The 22,050-nt window shown below is 42.4% G+C and overlaps 2 protein-coding genes across 9 annotated transcripts in view; one reads left to right on the forward strand and one right to left on the reverse strand.

Moving 5' to 3' along the window:
* GGACT (gamma-glutamylamine cyclotransferase) overlaps positions 1–20,329 on the forward strand; it is a 52,978-nt gene extending 32,649 nt beyond the window's left edge. For 3 of the 4 annotated variants that reach the window (XM_074815382.1, XM_074815383.1, XM_074815380.1), the window contains exon 2: positions 16,587–20,329. In XM_074815382.1, the coding sequence (XP_074671483.1) occupies positions 16,604–17,077 (474 nt within the window). In that variant the 5' untranslated portion in view covers positions 16,587–16,603 and the 3' untranslated portion in view covers positions 17,078–20,329. Of the gene's footprint in view, positions 1–7,059; positions 7,150–16,586 lie in introns of those variants that run through there. The other variant, XM_074815381.1, reaches the window with a different exon arrangement.
* The window catches only part of PCCA (propionyl-CoA carboxylase subunit alpha), a 289,977-nt gene continuing 287,998 nt past the window's right edge, over positions 20,072–22,050 (reverse strand). For all 5 annotated transcript variants that reach the window (XM_074815375.1, XM_074815376.1, XM_074815378.1 and 2 more), the window contains one exon: positions 20,072–20,416. In XM_074815375.1, coding sequence (XP_074671476.1) covers positions 20,348–20,416 — 69 coding nt within the window. In that variant the 3' untranslated portion in view covers positions 20,072–20,347. The remainder of the gene's footprint in view (positions 20,417–22,050) is intronic.

A 22,050-nucleotide genomic window follows, 5' to 3' on the forward strand; every position in this document is an offset into this window, starting at 1 on the left:
GCCAACCATATCCTGGGCTGCATCAAGAGAAGTGTGGCCAGCAGGTCGAGGGAGGTGATTCTCCTCCTCTACTCTGCTCTCATGAGACCCCACCTGGAGTACTGTGTCCAGCTCTGGGGTCCCCAACATAAGAAAGACATGGACCTGTTGGAGTGGGTCCAGAGGAGGGCCACAAAGATGATCGGGGGGCTGGAGCACCTTCCTTATGAGGACAGGCTGAGAGAGTTGGGGTTGTTCAGCCTGGAGAAGAGAAGGCTCTGGGGAGACCTTATAGCAGCCTTCCAGTACTTAAAGGGGGCCTACAGGAAAGATGGGGAGGGACTCTTTGTCAGGGAGTGTAGTGATAGGATGAGGGGTAATGGTTTTAAGCTGAAAGAGGACAGATTTAGATCAGATATAAGGAAGAAATTCTTTAATGTGAGGGTGGTGAGACAATGAAACAGGTTGCCCAGAGAGGTTGTGGATGTCCCCTCCCTGGCAGTGTTCAAGGCCAGGTTGGACGGGGCTTTGAGCAACCTGATCCAGTGGAAGGTGTCCCTGCCCATGGCAGGGGGGTTGGAACTAGATGGTCTTTAAGGTTCCTTCCAACCCAAACCAGTCAATGATTCTAAACAAATCATCCGCGTAAAACCCATCTAACTTCACTAGTCTACCAGACTTAGGTAGTCTCTTTTTAAAATTGCTTCTGTTAACTTCTGTTTTAATCAAGCAATTGAGAGAAAAGCTTATTTTTATTAATGATTCAGCACTCCTCAGGCTTCAGCTTTTTTGTGCTTTCCATGCCTTTTTTTTCTTTATATGGGCTGTATATCAGATTCTGTTACTTGATAGCAGTATTCAAGGTTGTGTTGCTTGCCTGTCTTCCATTTAGGTGATTTGATTTTTCCATCATCAAAAAGCTGGCCCCACAAATTAGTTGAGAGGTGGTAAATGCCTTGCTAGAGCATAGGGATCTCCTCCAAACGTTGTCTATGGATCTTAAATATATGTTCACCTGAAAATAATTCCTGTATCAATATTAGCCTTTTTGTTCTAGCTTTAAAATCCACAATGGTTGCACTAAAACCTGAGAACTCATACCTACAGAAGTCCCTAAATCTTATTGAAAAAGTATTGAAAGACAATGCAACTTTTGGAAAGTCTGCTGTGGAAAACTTAAGTGTAATTAGTGGAAGTGAAGTGTCAGTCTGAATATGTTTTTATGAAATGAATTACAAATATCTTGACCACATCTTCCCCCGTTTCCTGATACGGAGTTTTCTTCCAAAATGGAGACTTAAGAGCCTTTTGATTCTGCAGTATTGCATTCATTTGTTATAATACAGTATTTTCAATCTACCTTGTATAACAAGCTTATGAACCTTCTTTCAAAAGTTAAGGATTCTTTCACTAATTTATTTGAAAAGCTATATTTTAAAAAAATACAGCGCAACTTATATCTTGTACTAGTTGATCTGACTCCCTACCATAATGCTGTTTGGGTTTTGAAATAAGCATCAAAAGCTGAGAAAGCTTTCATTCTCTCATGCCCATTATCTAAAGTTTAAAGCAAATAAATACATGTACTTTCTCATTATTTTAATGAAATTACAGACTCACCAGTTCTCACTCTTTGCATTTTTCATTAATTTGTCAATTTTTGATTGGCTCTGTCTTGCTGATAGAGTGGAAGGAAGGAGAGATTGCGATTAATTAATTTTTCTTTTATATTTAAATTTTTATTTAATATCTTAGAGATCCAAGGAGCTCCAAACAACAATAAATCAAAATCGCTCTCCTCTGTCTATTCTCAGTGGATCCATCATAATAACCATTTAATACAACCCTAGACTGGACAGAAAATTAGTGATTAGCCAGTACAAAAATTGATTGCAATTAGCTAAATTCTGGGGTAGCAGAAGTCACCAGTTAAAGCCATTTTGGAAAACAGGTATAGGATTTAACTTGTTCAAAATATGGAGATACAGCAGAATTTTCACTTTCCTTCAGGCCTTTTTTGACCTTGACTAAGGGATGAAGGCTTTTAGACACCTTGAGTTTCATTTTTAAAATGACCTGTCGTGGTTAGTTAAATGATAATGTATCAATTAACCACAAAAATCATCTGTGTGCATCACTTCCCATCATTTTCTATGGTTCCACTTCTTTTTGAAGTATTACTGCCCTAAAATCAAAGCGCACACACGCAACTGCAGAGCATTTTAGAAATATACGGTGTTATTCTGGTGACACCAGGTGTTGAAAGCAAAAAATGTAATGCATTATGTATTCAGAAGCATGCCTTTATTAATTGATAGTTATCATGAGGTAAGCAGTGAACTAGTGAAGGTTTGTAATTTGACAGTAATTTGAGTTATCTATTTTAAAAGAAATGTTCACCTGCTGAAAATCAGAAGTAATTTGTTCCTGTCTTTTTAAGCCATATCAAAAAGACAAAATGAAATTCTTGCAGTTTCTCTTCTTCCTAAGTAGTGCACTGTTTCTTGACTTACATCTAGTGTAACTCTCTAATTATATTATTTAATTAGCATCACTAAGTGAGTATTTGCTTAAAGAATGCGGAAGTGAAATTAACTGAGATATCCAGATGTTCCTAGATACTGTTTGTCAAATCTGGGAGAAATGGTGTTCAGAATATTAACATATTCCTGTATTTGGGGATTGGGAGTTACCAGAGACGACTGTACTATGTGATATTGGGGTGGGGAGAGTGGCATTGGGAGGGCAGTGATTGAGTTGTTCAAGAGCTGAATGGTAACTTTCTACAGCCAAGTTGGACTACAGTTATTTAATAAAGTTTTGTGCATTTCCAACACTGTAGGGGTAATGTTTTTCTCTGCAAATTTCAGTTAACATAATCTTAAATCCAAAAATGTGGTATTTGGTTAATCTGTGAAATCATCTCTTCTTATTTCAGCTTTCCCTTGTGAAATGTATTTGATGTGAGGGTGTACAAGTTCACCCATAACTACCTCTTGAAACTCCCAGGCCACAGATCCTATGAGCCAAGACCTTTCAGTGGAAGCAGTCTCTTTTTAAAAACATGGTGCTGACTTCTCCATGGTATTCAGTGGAGGCTCTTCTCTTTAGTTTTGGCATAAAAATAAATTATAAATGGTGGTCATAAATTTACTTTAAATTAGGAGGAAAGTTGCTAACAAGAAGAGCAGTTAGGTGTATATATCAGTTTGTGCCAAGAAGAGGTGTGTGTTGAAAATGTCTGTTGATCCCAATGCAAGAAGAAAGTGTTCAGTTTTCACTTAGAAGGATAGAGAAGTCTTAGGACTTGCTCTTCCTGTCCAACTCATCCTGTTCACTGACACTGAAACTGGGAAAAGTAAAGTATGAGGAAGTAAACTGAAGGATACTGTACATATTACTGGGTATTTGGGACCTATTTGGAAAGGTGGGATCCCAGTAAAGCACAGGAATAAAATAAAGCCCATTGCAGCAGATATGAAGTGTTTTCTCATTTCCAGAGCAAACCTGGAAAAGAATGAATATAGCGTTTTGTGGTGGTTTAGCCCCTGCCTGGGTCTGAGACCACGCAGCCGCTGCCCCTCCCCCACAAAGGGAGTGAAATACAAAGCCCCGAGACTGAGATAAGGAAAGGTTTAATACAACAGTGCAACAGCAACACAACAAACAACAGCAATAACAATAGCAGTAATAGTGATAGCAATGAACAGAGCAAAATAGCTACCAAATACAGCAGTTTGAAGCACGATGTACAAAACCACGAGTGCACCGAGCTCCCGCGCCAGGAAAATGTGTGACCTGCCAGGATGTGACATCCGCATGGTATCTGAATAACCGGGCTAGAGCTCCCCCCCTCTGCTGGGGAAACTTAACCCTATCCTGGTTAAACCAGGACACGTTTCCATTGTCATTTCTGCCTCACATCCCACGGTATAGATACTAGTTTAGGAGTTACCCTTTTCACACTGAAATCTGTGCATCCTCTTTGGTCTGCTTCATTGACAACTAATGTAGCCAGTTTAGCCATGCTCTTTTCTCATTGTTTTGTCCCATGCTTGGGGGGTGTGAGGAGGTTGTTGTGGGGAGGTACTAAAGCTAGTTGGAGGATACACTAATTTATACTTGAGGCTTAATCACCTTTGCTTGGGATCTGCTCCAGTCCTAAATTGGCTACATCTTAAGATTTGGCTTGAGGCATTAGGAATATTTTATATTGTAATATTGCATTGTCTTCCCTCCGTGCCTTTTTTCTCAACACAAAGTCTAGATGATGGATAGGTATAGTTGGACGCTCTCTTAGATATTTGAATGCCTCTTAAGGTATGTGAGTTTGCTCTGATGTGCACCCAAAGTACCTTTGAAGACTTATGTCCCTAGAATGCTGGTTTTTATCAAAAAAAAATGCTTTTTCAGCTACTCTGTGAGCTGTTATGATACAGGAACATACTGCAGATGGAAAACACCTGGTTTGTAGAAGTAAAATCCTTCATAAAAGTACCGTGTGATCATTCATGTGAGAAGAGGGAAATATCTGAATGGGAATGGTTGGAAAATGAGCATGTGAATTTGAGGACTGCAAAACATATATCATTCTTCTTGAGTATTATTTTCTCCTGGCCTACAGCTTGCTTTTGTTCACTCATCATTCTGCAATCAACTAAAATATACAAGAGTGTTTCACCTTATGACATGATCACCCATCTAGTTGACCAAGGGGATGTAGTGGGTTTGGATTTTAGCAAAGCTTTAGATACTGTCTCTCACAGAATCCTTCTGGATAAACTGTCCAGCACACAGCTAGACAAGTCCATAATATGTTGGGTGGCTGATGGGTCAGGCTCAAAGAGTTATAGTAAATGGGGTCACATCAGTCTGGTGGCCAGTCACCAGTGGGGATCCCCAGGGCTCAGTTTTAGGGCCAGGGCTCTTTAATGTTTTTATAAATGATCTGGATGCAAGAATCAAATGCGTGTTAAGTTTGCCAATGATACTAAACTAGGAGCAGCGGTGGATTCTCACAAGGCTAGAGAGGCCTTACAGAGAGATCTGGGTAGACTAGAGAGGTGGGCAATCACCAACCACATGAAAGAACAAGTGCCGGGTTCTCCACCTGGGATGGAGTAATCCTGGTTATATGTACAAACTGGGGGATGAGAGGCTGGAGAACACCCCTATGGAAAGAGATCTGGGGGTTTGGGTTGGTGGCAGGTTGAATATGAGTCAACATTGTGCCCTGGCAGCCAAAAGGGCCAACTGTGTCCTGGGGTTCATCAAGCGCAGCATCTCTAGCCAGTCGAGGGAGGTGATTGTCCCACTCTACACCGCACTGGTGTGGCCCCACCTTCAGTACTGTGTGCAGTTTTGGGTGCCTCAATACAAGAAGGACATCAAACTATTAGAGTGTGTCCAGAGGAGGGCGACTAAGAGGGTGAAAGGCCTTGAGGGCAGGACTTAGGAGGAGCGGCTGAGGCCACTTGGTTAGTTGAGCTTGGAGAAGAGAAGGCTGAGGGATGACCTCATTGCTGAGGGGTGACCTCATCTCAGTCTACAACTTCCTCAAGGACAGTGGGAGTGGAGGTGCTGATCTCCTGATGACCAGTGACAGGACACGAGGAAATGGAATGAAGCTGCATCAAGGGAAGTGCAGATTGGACATTAGGAAAAGGTTCTTCACTGAGAGAGTGGTCAGTCACTGGCACAGGCTCCCCAGGGAAGCGGTCACAGCACCAAGCCTGTCAGAGTTCAAGAAGCGTCTGGACAATGCTCTTAGACATACAGTTTAGTTTTAGGTAGTCCTGTGAGGAGCAAGGCATTGAACTCTGATCATTATGGGTCCCTTCCAACTTGAGATATTCTATGATTCCTTCATTGCCTTTGAGTCATGAGTCCCCAGAAGTTCTTGTCAGTGGTCCCCAAGCACATGTTTCTGCACTTTGGTTCATTAAAAGCCATCTTATTTCAGTTACACAGTTCATGGGCCATCTAATATGAAGCATAAACCAGTCTTCCTCAGGATGCATCACACAGTTGTGGTAGGCACACAACTACTTGCTGTAGCAAGACCAGTAATAAAAAAAAAACCACTGATTCCTAAGGAAGATGGCTGGTAACTTCTGTCTGTGCTTATTACTCTTTATTTTAATATAGTCCGTTATAATCTTGCCTTAACCAACCCCTTATTCATATACAGTTCTTGCCTATGACTTGATCTGGAGATATTTTCACTGCATATTAAATAAAGTATTTTACTTGACTCCCAAGTTCATTGCGTTATCCTTGTTGAAGGAGGTTGTTTTAATGACATTGGTCTGGCTTTTTTGCATTCAGAACCACATTGCATATTATTCCCCTTCTCATTTACTTCCAGTACTTGATTCTGTTCTTCCTTTATCAAGTTAGTAACAGAAATTCCTTTTCAAAGGTCACTGAAAAGAGGCTGCACAGCATGTATAAAGCTATTTTCATTTATATAAATATTTTATTTGTAAATAATTGTCTCATATAAATGTCTATATAATTCAGATTAATATTATATAATGTTTTCCTATTATAGCCAGACCTCTGGTTTAAGATGCCTTTCATTAAGGCTTCCTTCCAGGAATCCTGGACACTGCCAAGGAGACCTTCAATTACAGTAAATTCTACATGCCATCGTAAAACTAAAATAGCTTTTTTTGCAATTGCAAATGTATATCTAAGTAGAGATATGGAATTATTTCTGTGAGTATTTCTTGTGAGCCTCTTGTGGCTCCAGGAGGATTTAAGGGCTTGTGTAGCTGGTTTTCCTTGTTCTTCATTAAATACAGACCTGTGTTAAATTTTGCATCTGACTACAGAATCTGCTTCTGCATTGGAGACCAAACCATTCCTCACCTGAAAGTAAACATTTCATTCAACACATCCTTATAGGACACACACAAACAAACTGGGAATTTCTTGTCTTCTTGCTTATCTTTGACTCAGCCAGGCAGGAGGATATTTGGTATTCTGGTCAGTGCATCTTCTGGATCTGAACGCAATTACTCCAGTGCCTTGCTGAGTGCCATTTCAGGCTAGTTTTGGATGCCCCCAGAATATGTATTTGTTTCTTCTGTGTAGAAGATAGCAGGCCGGTAAATGTATTTACTTTGAGATAAGGATGCTTTCCCAGTTGATGAAGAAGGACGTGAGGTATGTTTCAGATTTCATTGCAGGACTCTTCAAGTCTTTTTTGGAGAACAAAAATCAGAAAAATTGAAATAACTCATTAGTTCTCATTTCATGATGATCTGTGACTTTTTATCTTTTCTATAGTAAACTCTGTGGGACTGAAGTAATTATATACATCTGCTCATGGTTCTTTGTAGTTTTGATTTGGTGTTCTGTTTTGGTTTGTATTTTCTTACATTTTATTATATTAGAAAATGGTGGAAGAGATTTGCTGAGATATGACTTGGGTTTTGTTTATTTTTTCACTTGTATTGAGCTGTAAGCTGAAATTCACTTTTAAAAAATAAATATTTTTATTAAATAAAACTACCAGTATTTTCAAAGTAAGAATTGCATATACATTTAATTAATTGAGCAAATAAAATAACTGCAGTTAGTGAATTAGAATAGAATCATAGAATCATTTTGGTTGGAAAAGACCCTTAAGATAGAGTTTAACCGTTAACCTAACAAACACTGCCACGTCCACCACTAAGCCATGTCCTGAAGTGCCACATGTACACGTTTTTTAAATACCTCCAGGGATGGGAACTCAACCACTTCCCTGGGCAGCCTGTTGAACTGCTTTGTTTTGTTACCAGTATTTCACATGTTAAATATTATGCTTTTCCACAGATTTGATTCATAGACTGAAAGGGTAGTACAAGTATTCTTTTTTTTTTTAAAAAAAAAAAAAAGGGCAAAAAACTCAATACCCACACCCCACTCCCCAAAAAAAAACAACCCAAACACATAATCAGTTTCTTAGGTTTAAAAAACTTGACCTGAATAAATTACATAAAGTAGAAGGAAAATATTTCTGTGCATCACAGAAAGATCTGTTGAAATTTTTTAATCTTTTCACATTTTCCACTATTTGTCCAATAGCTGTCTCCAGACCAGCGGTTTGACTTGCTTTAGAGCTGTAGCTGCAAACCGGTGATTCTACAATTCTCCTTTTTTATTATGTGAATACTCCACTTCTGTGCACACTTAGTAACTGCAGCTGTGGTCCTCCAAATGTCAAGAAGGGCCTCTCCTCCTTCCACTGCTACCTAGTGGCATCTGTGCAAATAAAAAAGCATTAATGTTAGTATATATTCTATGAGTACAGGTATACCTTATTATCCACTACCCTTTCCAAACCTCACAAAATTTCTATGACCTGCTTCTGAGTGAATATGCTTGGCCATTACTCTGTGCCGTCTGTACTCTTCCTGGTTGAATATTTAAAATATTGTTTGCATTTAAATATGGTGGTTTCTCCAGTACAGCTGGTTTTAATCTTCCTCTCTCCTTTTCTGTGGGCTACTAACACTTTACAAGCAAAGCATGGCTCCATGTAGAAAATCCTTGTGTGTATACAAGGATGCTGTAAATGCCTATGAATTACCTTTCCTTGGCCCTTAAAAACAGGCTGTAGTTTCCCAGGGAATCACAGGCTGAAAAAAACTGTCTGTTAGGGTTTCCTTATGCTTCATTTCTGCCACGCTGGTCAAAGGTTTGTGTTTCAGTAGCTGGTCCGCACTGGGGTAGGTAGGTGTTTCTGGTGGAAAAATAGCGTAGTGTTATGTGACACTGTTCCCAGATTTATACCTGGATTTTCTGTTTGGCTCATTTAGCGGAGCAGATTTGTTCCCTGAACATGTGCGGTTTTGTTTGGTTTTTAGCAGGGTTTGGGAAGCATCATCTTGCAGCAACCCCTCTGCATGGTGCTTCAAGGCTCTGGCACCTCAGCTCATCCCGGTGAGCCATCCTGCTGCCACCTGCGGAGCTGCTGGCTGGAGTGGCTTCCTGCTACTCGATCGGGACGTCCAGCTGCCATCTGGCCCTGCTGGCCACACAGCAAGGCTGGAGAGGCTCCACTGGGTGCTCACAGGGCTGCTGGGTCTCACCTAGGCAGATGCTGCACCCTGGCATCTCCACGCTGGCCGGAGCACAGGCATAAGATGGCCTCCAGAGCCACAGGCTCCTGTCGGCGGGAGGCTCCTGTTACTGAATGATGGGGTTTTATTTAACATCTCCTTTCATGGCTCGATCAGGCTCACGAGGGACAAGGGGACGGTGCTGTGCCATAACCTGAGCACCTCTCCCCTCCTTACAGAGCATCGTTGTGCAGCTGTTCCTCTGTTTCCCTTGTGGAAAGGCACCTCTTGATCTTGCACAAGACACCATCTTTTCTCTCTTCCTTCTCTCTCTCTCACACCATATTTTCAGTGAAGCAAAATACATTCCCATGCTTAGGTACTCAAAGTGTTTGCCATGTTTCGCAGGCCGGGATGCTCTTCTTGGTCCAAAGCAGCAAACTGACCGCTCCGGGTATTGGCATGTAAATCAGTGTGCTGACCTCGCGGGGAACCCGTCCAAGCTGCAGGCTGTGTCCTGAGTTTCAGGATGTCGGCGGTTTGAAACCCTGGGCTATGCTCTGCATGACAATGACAAAAACCACTTCAAATTCACGGTAGCATCCAAAACGGTACCGGGAGCAGGGCTGGCATAGCAGGGCTGCCCTATCAAAAGTTGTTTTTTACTTTTTTCTTGTAACAGCAATCTAGCATTTAAAATCAATGCTCCATTTTCATTTTGTTTTCTTTTTGTATAGTTTAAGCACCTATGCTAAAGGTGCAAAGATGAGACATTTCTGTGTATGTCATTTAAATTAATTGTCATATATTTGAAACAGCAGCATAAGGACCCACCATGCTGAGTGGGATTTTTGAGAAGCCATCTAGTCTGCTACCTTTCCCTAAAGGCAAGTTCATCTTGATAGCTAATTCCAGGCAAGATTAACTGTAGCATCCATGATAGTTGGGACAAATACCTATTTTTCAAGAGTTCCAGTTTTCAAGGCTTCAACACTTGGATTTTCAGTAAATGCTTAACGCCCCGGTTGCCACTCAAGAATAAGATGCTTGATGTGTCACTGTGTTCTTCTGAAACATCAGCTGGTTGCTCAATAGCACTCAAAAAAGCGCTGGGGGAAAGGAGTGTGAACAAAACAGGAGACGTGATTTATATCCCCATATCCATTCTCAAATATTTCAGTTCTCAGAAAAACTATAGGAGAACAAGAAATATTGGAGGAAGAGGTGGCAAAGGTGATTGCAGGTAAGGAGTGTTTTCAGTTCTGTTAAATACACATGGACTCGTCAGCCTAGAAGAGAGTAGGAGCTGGAAAAGTACCTGGTGGCACTGAGGAGGTGCACAGAGACTCATGACTTAGAGGAAGAGCTGTCAGATGAAGCAAGCAGGCGACAGGAAAAAAAAAAAAAAAAAACAATTTGCGTGTCATGCAGCTGCGTGGAGCCAAGGGGTGGGGCTGCCTGCCACACGCTGCTGCCATTGCTGCTGTTCACAAAAGCACTTGTGCAAGCTCACAGGAGGAAAAGGCCTTTACGCACCATGGCTGTCACCACCTCTGGCTTAGGAAGGGTCTGGACCCAAGTCTGGAAGTGCATCACTGTTGCCGTGCCCTGCTCTTGTACTCTTGCTGAAGTATCTGCTGTTCGCTACCGTCAGACAGGGGACACTAGGCTCTCCAGCCTTTTTGTGATTTATGGTTATTCTTATGCCCTGTGTGTTCTTATGATTAGAAAGCTGCTCCTATCCATGTTAATTATTCCGTGCAAAAATTTTGGCTGGCTGTGTGTTCACATATGTGGAGAACAATTGTCTCTTCTATTTACACATATTTGTAAGTGATTATGCCTCATTTCATCAGCTCCTATTTAAGCTCCTGCTTGCTCAGTCTGCACCCCAGAAAAGAGTCCTGGTCTCAGTGCCCTGCCCTGAGGTCTCTCTGAGGACTTCTATAGTCCACAGGTTTCCAAATTGTGGTAGCAAGACCTTGATATAATATTCTGTCTGAGGCTCATACAATATTACTTAATATTAGGACAAAACAGTCCATAATAGTGATATAGTACTCTCTTGGGGGGCAACTCCCCCACCCCCAGCTCAATTTGTCCAAGTCCATTGACTTTCTGTTTTCTTCATCCTCCTTTTCTTGTCCTACAGTCTGACTGGCAATCCCCTCCTGTCACTGCAGTGTCTACAAATGTAGTCTGTTGATCAGTCTAATGGTGTGTCCAGCATGTTTCTAAAACATTGCATCCCCAGTACCTTTTTGCATGTGGTGGTTTTATCTGATTGTCACTTGGAGGCCTCTGTAGCTGCTCCTGACAGTCACTTTGGGAGTGAAACTCTTTCTGGTGGTAGTAAAAATTAATCTAACAAAGTTTCTCTGTGCAGTAGAGTTGAAAGTGATTTGAAACGGTTTCAACAGACAAAAGGCAAATGTTTGCTGTGACGCCGAATGGGTGCGAGGCACGTGAGCAGCACTGATCGGTGCTTGTCCATCCTTGCTCTGCCTCCTGACAGATACTCCAAGATACCTCCAAGATACTCCAGCTTAAGTGCAGGAGTATTTGTTGATTTGGGGATATAAACTATCCAAAGGCAAAATGAAAAGTATCTGCCGAGTATGTTAAGTGGCTTTTCAGGTAGTGCCTGGTAGCGTCCAGCATGGCACTGGTTACTCTAATACTCTTGTTTGTTTTCACAAACCAGCACCTCACAGTTTCTGAGCGGACAACTGCTGCGAGGAGACCATAACCTCTTGATTTCAAAGGAGCCATCATTTTGCTGGTGCCTCTGTGGTTAATGTAAGAAAGGTGTCTTGCCATAAACTTTTTCCGAGGTATTCAGCAAGGTTGGAAAGGGGTCGGCCCGGGCAGGAAGCCCTTGTCTGTGCTATAAAGAAAATAGCAAGCAACAAAATGAAAGCATCAAAGGACCAACAGGATGCAGTCCCAGGAGTCCTCTCTGGCATGTTAGTCCTTCTTGAAAGTTAGCATTGAGTGAAGAGTGACCTTAAAACTCGCTTCATTCAAACAGACTGGGCTCAAGTTTAAAGTTCAAGGCATTTTGTTTTTTCACCTGTTTCCTACAGTTTTAAGAAACTTCTGAAGAATTAATGTGTAACTATATCTGGTCACCGAGCCAACACAGAGAATTTTTCTCAAGGGAAAATAATGTTACTGTATGGAGTGAGAGAAATGGATACCTTCTGAGATGGGAGAAAAAGTTTCAACAAAATAAAACCCAAAGCCACTGCTACCATGATCACAAACAGCCCTGAAGCCAGCATAACAACACACACACTATTTCTTATTTAATTTTCAAAAGGAGCTGGTAGGATCCTGTAATTGTCTGAATCATGATGAAAGGATGGGTTTTGTTGAAGCTGCTGCTGCTTGGGAAGCGAGGTCTTGTTTGGGGCACAACCTGGGAGCCCGACTGCAGCAGCTCAGCTTTGTCTGTGAGTGCGTGTTGACTGAGACAGCGACTGGCCCTGTGGCTGCCCATCCCTGTCTCATCGTGCTGGAGCTGTTGTGCCCCCGAGAGGGAAAACTGAAGCCCTGACCTCAAACTCCATCTGTAGGCAAGGGCAGATGTGGATACAGTGCCGCAGCCCTACCATTGCTAATGCCAAGTGGCAACCTGGGCTGCTGGCCGGCGACGGTTACAAACTGTTTTTAATTTTACCCAACAGAATCTTCTACCTGCATGATCCTGAAATAGTTACTTTATTTTCTGATCTTTGCATCTCATGTAACAAAGCAACTAAATTGATCCCACAAGCGGTTCAGCAGGTCATCTTTCATAGCTAAAAGAAATAGTTTGAAGAGATGACATACAGATTTCACTTGCATTGCCCCATGCCATTAAATTTTAATGATTCTGGCATGAATATTTCATGAAAATACCTCTGAAAGTGTTTGTTTTGCCCTGGCAGCTAATACTCAGTATAGAGTCTGGGGGTTTTTTTGTTTGTTTTTTGGTCGATTTTCTCTTCCTCTTAGGTGGTTTAGTGTAGGTAAGAAGTGTCAAACTGGATTAAGTGAGAAAAGTTAACTTCTTGTTGGTGATTCAGTGAAGGGATGCTGTCTGTAACTCTTTTCAGCTGCTTAGTGGGTCTGTGAAATGACCCTCAAATAAAATTCTGCTTTTTGCTGTCCTGCCACAAGGTGGCTAAAAATGTTTTGAAAGCCCATGATCTGCGAGTACTAGAAATGATGCTAATACATCTACAGCCTGTCTGCAACGCAACACACAGCGCACAGGAGACCAGATTTGTTGCACAGAAAATTGTATGCATCTTATTTATATGGAGCGATGTTCAGAAAATGTTTTTATCAAGTTTATTCCAATCACTCCTCAGCCAGGGTTGTCTGGGCTTGGCTTTGGTTGTTTTGGGGTTTTTTTTAATAGAATGAGAATTCATTGCACCCAGCCCATCCCACTGTGGACTGCAGCGGTGCGATGGGGAGCTCAGTGGCCGCCTGCCCATGAACCCACAGATCTACCAGTACATCAGCTCTACACAAACTGTGGCTGAAACTTCAGGGTCCTACTCCACCTCCACTTAAACCGCCTGATGCAAATGCTAAATTGGAAACGCTTACCCAAGCCTGGGTTAGCAAGCTCTTTTGTTGTTGCTGAGTTTTGTGGGTCCTGTGCTAGGATGATGGGTGCGTTTCTTTAAATCGATAATGTTTCCAAATAGCCGACTGCTGTGCCATCAGAAACATGTACTTCATTTTCACCAGTTTCAGGAGTGGTAACACTTTTCCTTGCAAACTTTTTGGAAGCTTATCTCTAGCTGTACAGTAGGGACAGAGCTTTTGTTTAATGGAAATGAAGCGTATCTTTTTCTTACAGATGCACCAATTGCTCTTGAGCTTTTTATGTGCGTTTTAGGTTTTCCTTTTTATTTTTTAACTTATTAACTCTGACAAGTAACCTCTTGGTTGTGAACAATTTAATTCACAATTCATTTTTCTGATTCAAAGTGAACACGAGTGCCCTAATCCCCTAATGGGAATTAATTGCATGTTTCAGTGCTTAACTCTGATCCTTTCTCAATCCCCACTGGGACAAGTTTCTTCCTGAAGGATCTGTGTTTGTTATTCAAAACACAATCTGAAAGGTAATGATTTTTCTTATAAAAGGGAGTCAGACTGACTGAATATTAATGCTCTTTTTATTGTGAGGGAATGAGCTGCATCCAAAAAAAAACTCATTTATGTCATGAAGGATAAATTACACTGAAGTATATCTGATAAAATAGAGGGGGAAAAAAATCAGTGCAGTCTTCCTTAAGTGAAAGCAGTTTTCCAGTAAATACAGGCACACACTGTTTTTGCTTGGGAAACTGTATTCTGTTACAGAGAAAAACTGTTTACTTCACCAAGGGGGAAACTGCTTTGCTACCGAGTATTTTAAATGGCACTCCTCTTAGCCAGCAACATACCCCTTTTGGATATGGGTATGGATATTACCCACCTCCTCTAACAGTTTATTAAAATAAAAGTAGCAGAAACTTAATCAAGTTTCTACTTGCAGTCTGTTTTTAAAGATTTTTTTCAAACTTGAACTACGTTGTTTAATGACCCTCTTTCCAGAAGGAGCTGCATGTGCTCCTCTGATGTTGGGTGTCTGGCCCAGCGAGACGGCTGGGGGTGAGGCAGGCTCTGCCCAGTCAGTAACCAAGGGCAAAACGTGGGAAATCATCAAGCAGTGCAAGAATTGCTTCTGCCCTACAGAAACGATGGGGGATAAACAGGGCACAGCATGAAAAATAACTTGGGAACTACGAAGGTATTTTTTTTCCCCCCTACCTTTAACTAAAGATGGCCTTTTATCCCATTTAAACCAATTTTGAGTGTTTTATCCTCACAGGTGAAACAGATGATGGTTCAGGGTCTGTTTTCAAGAAAGGACTAGCACATGTGCAGATCGGCTCCTTCAGGTGGCTTAGCACTTTGGGTTCTATCTGGGGAAGAGGGGAGGAGCATGGCCTTACCTGGCCTTTCTGCCAGCATCCCTAGCTTCCAGTTTTGTTAGGGCTGAAACACCACATCCCCCTCCCAGCCCACCCCCAAGGTAAATAAATAGAAATAATGTGTACAGCTCCCTCAGACAGGAGGGGTGAAGGTGCATGTGAAGGCATTACCAGCTCTGCAAAGATCTATCAACAAGGAGAGCCGTCGTCATTCCCCTTCTCTGAAGGAGCAAGACAAATGTGTCCTTGGGCTGGCAATGGCACCTTTCAGACACCACCCGCTTGCTTGGCAGGTGGTGGCTGCAGGCCACCCCGCTTCTCTCCCTGGTGCCGCAGCTTGTTCTTCAGCCTTTCTCAGTCAGCAAGCGGGACCTCAGCACTGGGGTTACCGAAAATCCTTCAGCATGTCCGTGAATTGACTGAACGCCAGGTTAAATTTGCCCTGCTGCCATGCCAGCGTGCCTCATTTTGCTTGTAAGGTCTGGTGTGAAAGCCTTTTTGTCCCTCTTCATGACAGACAGGTCCTCTGTTCGTCTTGGTGATGTCCCAGTTTGTACACAGTTAGCTTGCTGCAGCTACGAGCATCGTGCTGCTTGCTTTTCTTTTCCCTTTTTTTTTGAAAAAATACCATCGAATGCATGCAACTGCAGCACAACAGGATCAGAAGTTTGAATGTGTTCATTTGCTTTCAGATAATTAATGCCACTGTGCTTTATTTTACCATGAAACAAGAGGACACTCAAACTTCCAAACTGCAACCAGGCTCTTCTGTCACTGAATAAAATGTTGTTTCTCAAATACTGAGCACGGCCGTGGTGAAAGGAGAGCCTGAGCAGAAGAGGGAGGGAAGCAGGTGCTTCCCCTGAGCGTGCTGGACTGCACCCGGAGGTAGCAACACAGGGTGTCCCAGGTAGTGTGTGACCAAATCCATCAAGTTCAGGCTTTAATAAACAACCAACCCACCCCAGCAAGGGAAAACAAACTAACTGCGGCTTCACTCCTGCAAATTTTAATAACTGGGCTTGACCTGGACTATTTAAACCATAAATGCAGTGGAGCAGCACAGGAAGGTGTCTGCTGAGCTGAACTGTGATTTTTTAATTTAATCTTTTCCCCCCATAAAGGATATGCTACGTGGAGCATGTTTCCATCATGGGGATGGCTCCCTGGGTTGCTTTTGGGGTGTTACTGAACATGACATCACACTTACTGCAGCACAGCTCGCATAATGGTGAGAAGTTAAAAATTGAGGTTTGGAGCTCTTCCTGAGGCTTGGGGATGCATTGGCTGATGTTGGGGATTCCTTAGAGAAACCATGGGATGTAATTTGATTACAGCAAAGAACTGCAAGGGTGATCTTCTCCTGGGGTCTGTTTTTCACTGTTACATTTTTGACTGAAAATTTTAGAGATACTTGAATTTAGTATGATATTTAAATGACATATAGGCCTAGAAGACCACTTTTGCACACACCTGAACAGTCTTGCGTGTACAACATGTCTTGGCGTGGCTGTGGTTCTCCAGAGCGTTGGCCAAAGCAGCCACGTGGGTAACATATGCCTTTGTCTTTCAGCTTCTTTTGTAGGTACGATGGCTCGTGTCTTCGTCTATGGCACACTGAAGAAGGGCCAGCCCAACTACAAGCACATGATCAACACGGCCAAGGGGCTAGCGAAATTCCAAGGAACGGGCCGCACGGTGGAGAAGTACCCACTGGTGATTGCAGGAAAATACAACATTCCTTACATGCTGAACATCCCGGGCACAGGACACCACGTTGCTGGGGAGATTTACTCTGTTGACGACCAGATGCTGCGGTTCCTGGATGAGTTTGAAGGCTGCCCAGACATGTACCAGCGTACCCTGATGAGAATCGAGGTGGTGGAGTGGGAAGGGAAGGGCGGCGCGGGCGAGGGGCGGGCAGCTGCCGAGGGCATCGTGGAGTGCTTCGTGTACAGCACAACGACATACCCACCCGAGTGGGTCAGCCTCCCCTACCATGACAGTTACGACTCTTCAGGGAAACACGGCCTCTCCTACGTCCTACGTGAAAGCCGGGATTAGAAATGGGAGGTGACACAGCCTGGCCGAAGACGTAGTACTAAGCAAGTGTTGATCGGTAACCTTCCCAGGAAAGCTGTAATACCTTTTTATTAAAACCCAGGATCTCTTGTAACCTTCCCAACCCAGGAGCCTTGGCGCTAGTGTTGAAATCTTGTAGGCCCAGAGATGGGGACTCCTGCCCGGCTAGTTAGTGTCCTCCTCACCCCTGCTAACCTGCTGTGAGTAACCAGGTTTGCACGAGGCGTAAAATAACTGTATCTGTGCACATCAGTTTTGAGGCCTAATTATTTTCTCAATCTCCCCCTTTGTCTCAGTGCATGACTGAGGTCAGTGAAAGGCAGAGGAACTAATTTTATTTTTTTACCTGAATTGACAAATTTTCTTGTGTAGTTCTCCAAGGTGGGTGGAATAATGATGATACTATTGCACTAATACCTGAAACTGATTTTTAAAAAATCATGTCTACAAACAAAGTAAGGCACAACTCACATTTAATATTGCCTTGTAATGGTGTTTAGTAGGTTACTGAATGTAAACAGAGATGACCATATAGATACTACGCACTTCAAGACAAATATGAAATTTTGGGAGAAGTAGAGAAAATTTAAAGACTATTCTTACTCTGTATTGCAATGTTTTTCTGAACTGGAAAAGAGTATTTTTAAAACATGTTTAGTTTTATAAGGTACTGTGAAGAAATATTAGAACAGTATAAGAGAATTACATTTAAAATACTTTTAATTTAACATTCTAAGCACTTTAGGTACCACTTCAGTTCACTGAGTGACTGTAGGGGGGCAGTGGGGGTGGGGGTGGTTTTGGGGACCAGGAAAAGCAAACCTGATTTCAGCTGCCCACCACGCTACAGCAGTTGCAGCTGTTGTGAGCACTCATTCTCAAGGTGACTTTTTGCCAAGCACTTTAACGCAGAACTTGCAACCATATGCAAACTGAATTTCCTAGTGGGGGGAGGATTTTATATACATTATAAAAATATCCAAAGGACCTGTATTGTGGTTATTGCAATATTTAAACTGGAAAAAAAAAAAAAAAAAAAAAGATGGAAAGAAGACTATTGTCCCCCTGACCCAACCAACTGTGCTGGTGTCTGTACAATCTGGGAAAATTGTGGCTTTCTGTTGTTATGCTCCTGTGCCTTATATTTTCCTTCAACTGCAGTGTTTGGTGCATATAGATTGTACAGTATACAAAGCTGCCAAAGGGATGTAAGCAGGGAATGTATGCCATGCAGTGAGTCAAAGTATGATTAAATGTACTAAGGATACCATTATTGTACTTTTGCTTCACTGTCAGTAGCCCTGTGATGGCTGGAGATGAGGGTAGGGAATCAGCCTGAACTTTCATCAGGCATAGGCACTGCTGCATCTCATTTAGAAAAACAGACAGAAAGTAGAATACTTGTGTCGCTTTACAATACTGGTTTTTTGTTTAGGGCAACCTGCAGAAGCTGAACTGTGCTCCTCTAGGAAGGGGCAAGATGGCATTAAGGAGACTTGTAGGAAGATCTGCAGGATGTCTGCCTCAGTTTCTCCAGCTGCAAAAGCATTAATTTTCCCAAAGGGCAGGTACTACCCAAACACTCTCCTTACTCATCTTGATGGGTTTTATAAACTAATTAACAAAGCAGATCCCTGTACTACATAATTCCCCCTTAGCCGTGTGATGTAGTTGACAGTGTCACAGTAACGTGAAAAAATGCCTCTTCAGTCAGTAGTTTCAAGCAGAATCATGAACCTTTTATGTTTGAATATGAGTCACCAGCCCTGTCACACTGTTTTTGTCCTTCACCTTCCGGTAAAGGGCCCAGGCGCCTCTGGCCAGAGGGGGTTTTTCTGGGAAGTAGCATGACTCTGCACATCCTAGGCAAGAAAATGAGAGCAGCCCCCCTCCTCTCTGGAGCAGTGGTCAAGGCACAGCAGGAACGGTGACTTAGAGGTATGTAAAAAAAAAACAGCTGCAGGAGGTGAGACCAAAGGCGGGAGTAACCCAGTGTCCTGTGGCCCAGCAGTGGGCAGCAGTGGAGGCCCAGGCGAGAGCACAGGGAGAGAGATGATGCTTAGAGCGTGCAGGGACTGCGGAGGTATCACAGCGTCTAGTGAGCTGCAGCTGCTGACTTACTGAGCTCAATCAATTAATGGAAGAAAGTGTCTCTGTTAACCACACACTAACATTTTGAACCCAGTAAACTTCTGGTATCTACACCATCCTGTGGCCTGGAGTTCCTGAGCAAGGAAGAAAAACTACACATCCTCTTACCTGTTCTGACCAAGTCACCAGCCTTCTCACTTCTGTTCATGTCTCTTAAATCTTCCTCTCCAGGCCCTCTCCGGTTTCCCACACTGGATACACAGCTCTTCCCATAGAATATAGTCTTGTGTTATGAACAGTCCTAGTTCTTCACACAGTCTTTAGAAAGAGCCTCTGCACAACAAAGGATCAGACACTTGGTCTCCCTTTCCTGTAAGAGTTCGGGAGGAGGCTTGGCCTGAGGGACAGCAAGTGCCTCTAGCAAGACCTTGGGGTGGCTAAGGGGCTTCAAGGACAGTGCCAGCCCCTTCTGTATGGACTGGCATCCAGTAATCAGTTGAAAGAAGATAAAGCGGGGAAAATTAGAGTATGGAGTCTGAATAAAAGAAGAAAATTCCCTTACAACTGTAAATGAAAATACATGGGGGAAGTCTGCAGTAGCAAAATAAAACATCTAACCTGTAATTTACATCTAGTCTATTCGAAGGCTTCAAAATATTGCAATAAATCTGATCAGAATTTAAACCATAGGCAGTACGTGTTCAGTGCTTACACTGAGCATAGGAAAACTGCTCGGTTAACCACTCAGTGGTTCACTTTTCACTCTTACCAACCATTCTGTACAATTTGGCTGGGCCCTCAAACCAGTGATGTTACCATGGAGAAGATGAATCAGATTCAGGCTTCTGTTGTGTTTTCTTTTTTTAAAAAAAGAGGCTTTTCCTGTTTTAAAGCAGTAATGGTATTTTATTGATTTTATTTGATCCTGAAAAATCAAAGAATTACAAAGGTTATGTACAAGTATTTCTGGAAGTAAAAATCTGGGATCTGTTGCCAAGGTTTAACATCTGTGTTTGCTGTCTTAACCACTGATACAATAAATACGATTGTATAAAATCTTGCACATAGGACTGTCCACTTTCTGTGTTGAATTGCCTTAATCTTACTTTACGGATGAAAATAATAAAGGCTTAGATAATTCAACAGTGTGGAGACAACCTTTCATTCCAGTTCCACCAGCAGATCTCCTTCTCCAACAGTATCACCAGCTTTGCAGTGTACAGCTTTCACCTACAGTACAGAAACAGAAATAATTTCAAAACTTCCTCAATAGTATGGTTAAATGGTTTGGTTGACATTGCTTATATAGAGTATCACATCTGCATGCACAGGGTAGATGGCCACTGTGCAACATTATGACCACCGCAGGGATCACAGATGCATGTATGTTGGAAAGGCCTCAAGAGGTTGACAGCTCAACCTCCAGTGTTCAGAGTCCAGCTGAGTTTTGAGTGTGTCTGAGAACGGAGACTCCATCACCTCTCCAGTGCTTCACCAAATTGTGTCCAACTCCCTCAAGGTATTCAGGCACCTGCCACTAACTGGTTTCTTATGACCTAGGTGCTTGAAGACCTGAACATCAGGAGTCGGCACTTTTAAAAATTAAAAAGCACCTTTCTTCCACCTGTGTGCACTGCTGTTCCATTACTACTAAAATTTTAAATCTTTTAGAGGACAGACTGACTCTTCAACACTCACACTTGGACGTTTCAATGAAATATTCCAGTATTTCATGCATTACAGATTTTAAGTAGAACTGAATTTTGGGACTGCAGCCATGAAGTGGGTTTCCCTCAATTCCCAGCCAGCTGGGATAGATTGATTCAAATCTGAATTGGGATCCTTTAACATAACTGAACTTGGGAAAGGGCTATCACTGTCAAATAAATGCAACTACATCTGTAGATGAATTATATACTCACATACAGATTCCTGAATTTTAAAACAAATATACTAGTCTGGTTTCCTCTATAAAAGGCTGTAACGTGTTTGAATTCCCTTTCAGCACATGGAGCTTCAGAAAATATTTGAAGCTGTATATTACAGTTTGCTTGCAATATTAATTCAGAGCTCACACTGACATGCTCAAATCCTTGGTCAAAACCTTGTTCAGCAGTTAGGTCAGCTTAGCCATCCTAATGTTACCTTGGACTCCTAAAGGAAACTTGCAGCATACCCAAAATACTGGGCTACTACAGCTATTAATACAGCTATTACCCACGTCCCAAGTTTGATAGCCTATAGCTACGTGAGCTGTAAGCATACCTTTGTAGCACAGGCATATTCACTGTGTTGCTCAAGAACTGAAGCTGAACACTGTACACGAGCAAAGACACTACGAGACGTACAAAAAAGGGCTTTATTTCTAATCAATAGCTAGGCAGCCTACCCGATTCCTGAGTCTCAATCTTTCAAGAGATGAAAGAAGTGAAAAATATTCTACTTCTTTCTTTTCTTTTTCTACAAAGCCAAGGTTCAGCAAACATTGTAGCTGACTAGTGTTTCAAACCCCCCTAGTGACTTTTGACACGCAGCGGGGCCAGCCCCCCATTCTGACCCACGCGCAGCTGTCCTGTAAGAGACAGGAGGCAACACCAGTTCCTCTCCATCTTTCCCTCATTTTTAAACCACCTGCACCTGGACTAAACTCAAAAGGGGGTGGGTGGGAGGGGGAATGGCATTGTAATTACAAATAGTCACTAAGTAAAACTAGTGGATGCAAAGAGCAGCAATAAGGAGTTAAAAGAAGCAAGGATGAAAAAATAAATGCCAGGGAATATTAATCATGTGAGAAAAAAATCTACAGGAATTAATGCATTGAAGAAAATAACAAAGTGGCAATGTTAGAGCAACAGGAGAAGGTA

The sequence above is a fragment of the Strix aluco genome, chromosome 2 (assembly GCF_031877795.1).
Source record: "Strix aluco isolate bStrAlu1 chromosome 2, bStrAlu1.hap1, whole genome shotgun sequence".
NCBI classification, from domain to species: domain Eukaryota; kingdom Metazoa; phylum Chordata; class Aves; order Strigiformes; family Strigidae; genus Strix; species Strix aluco.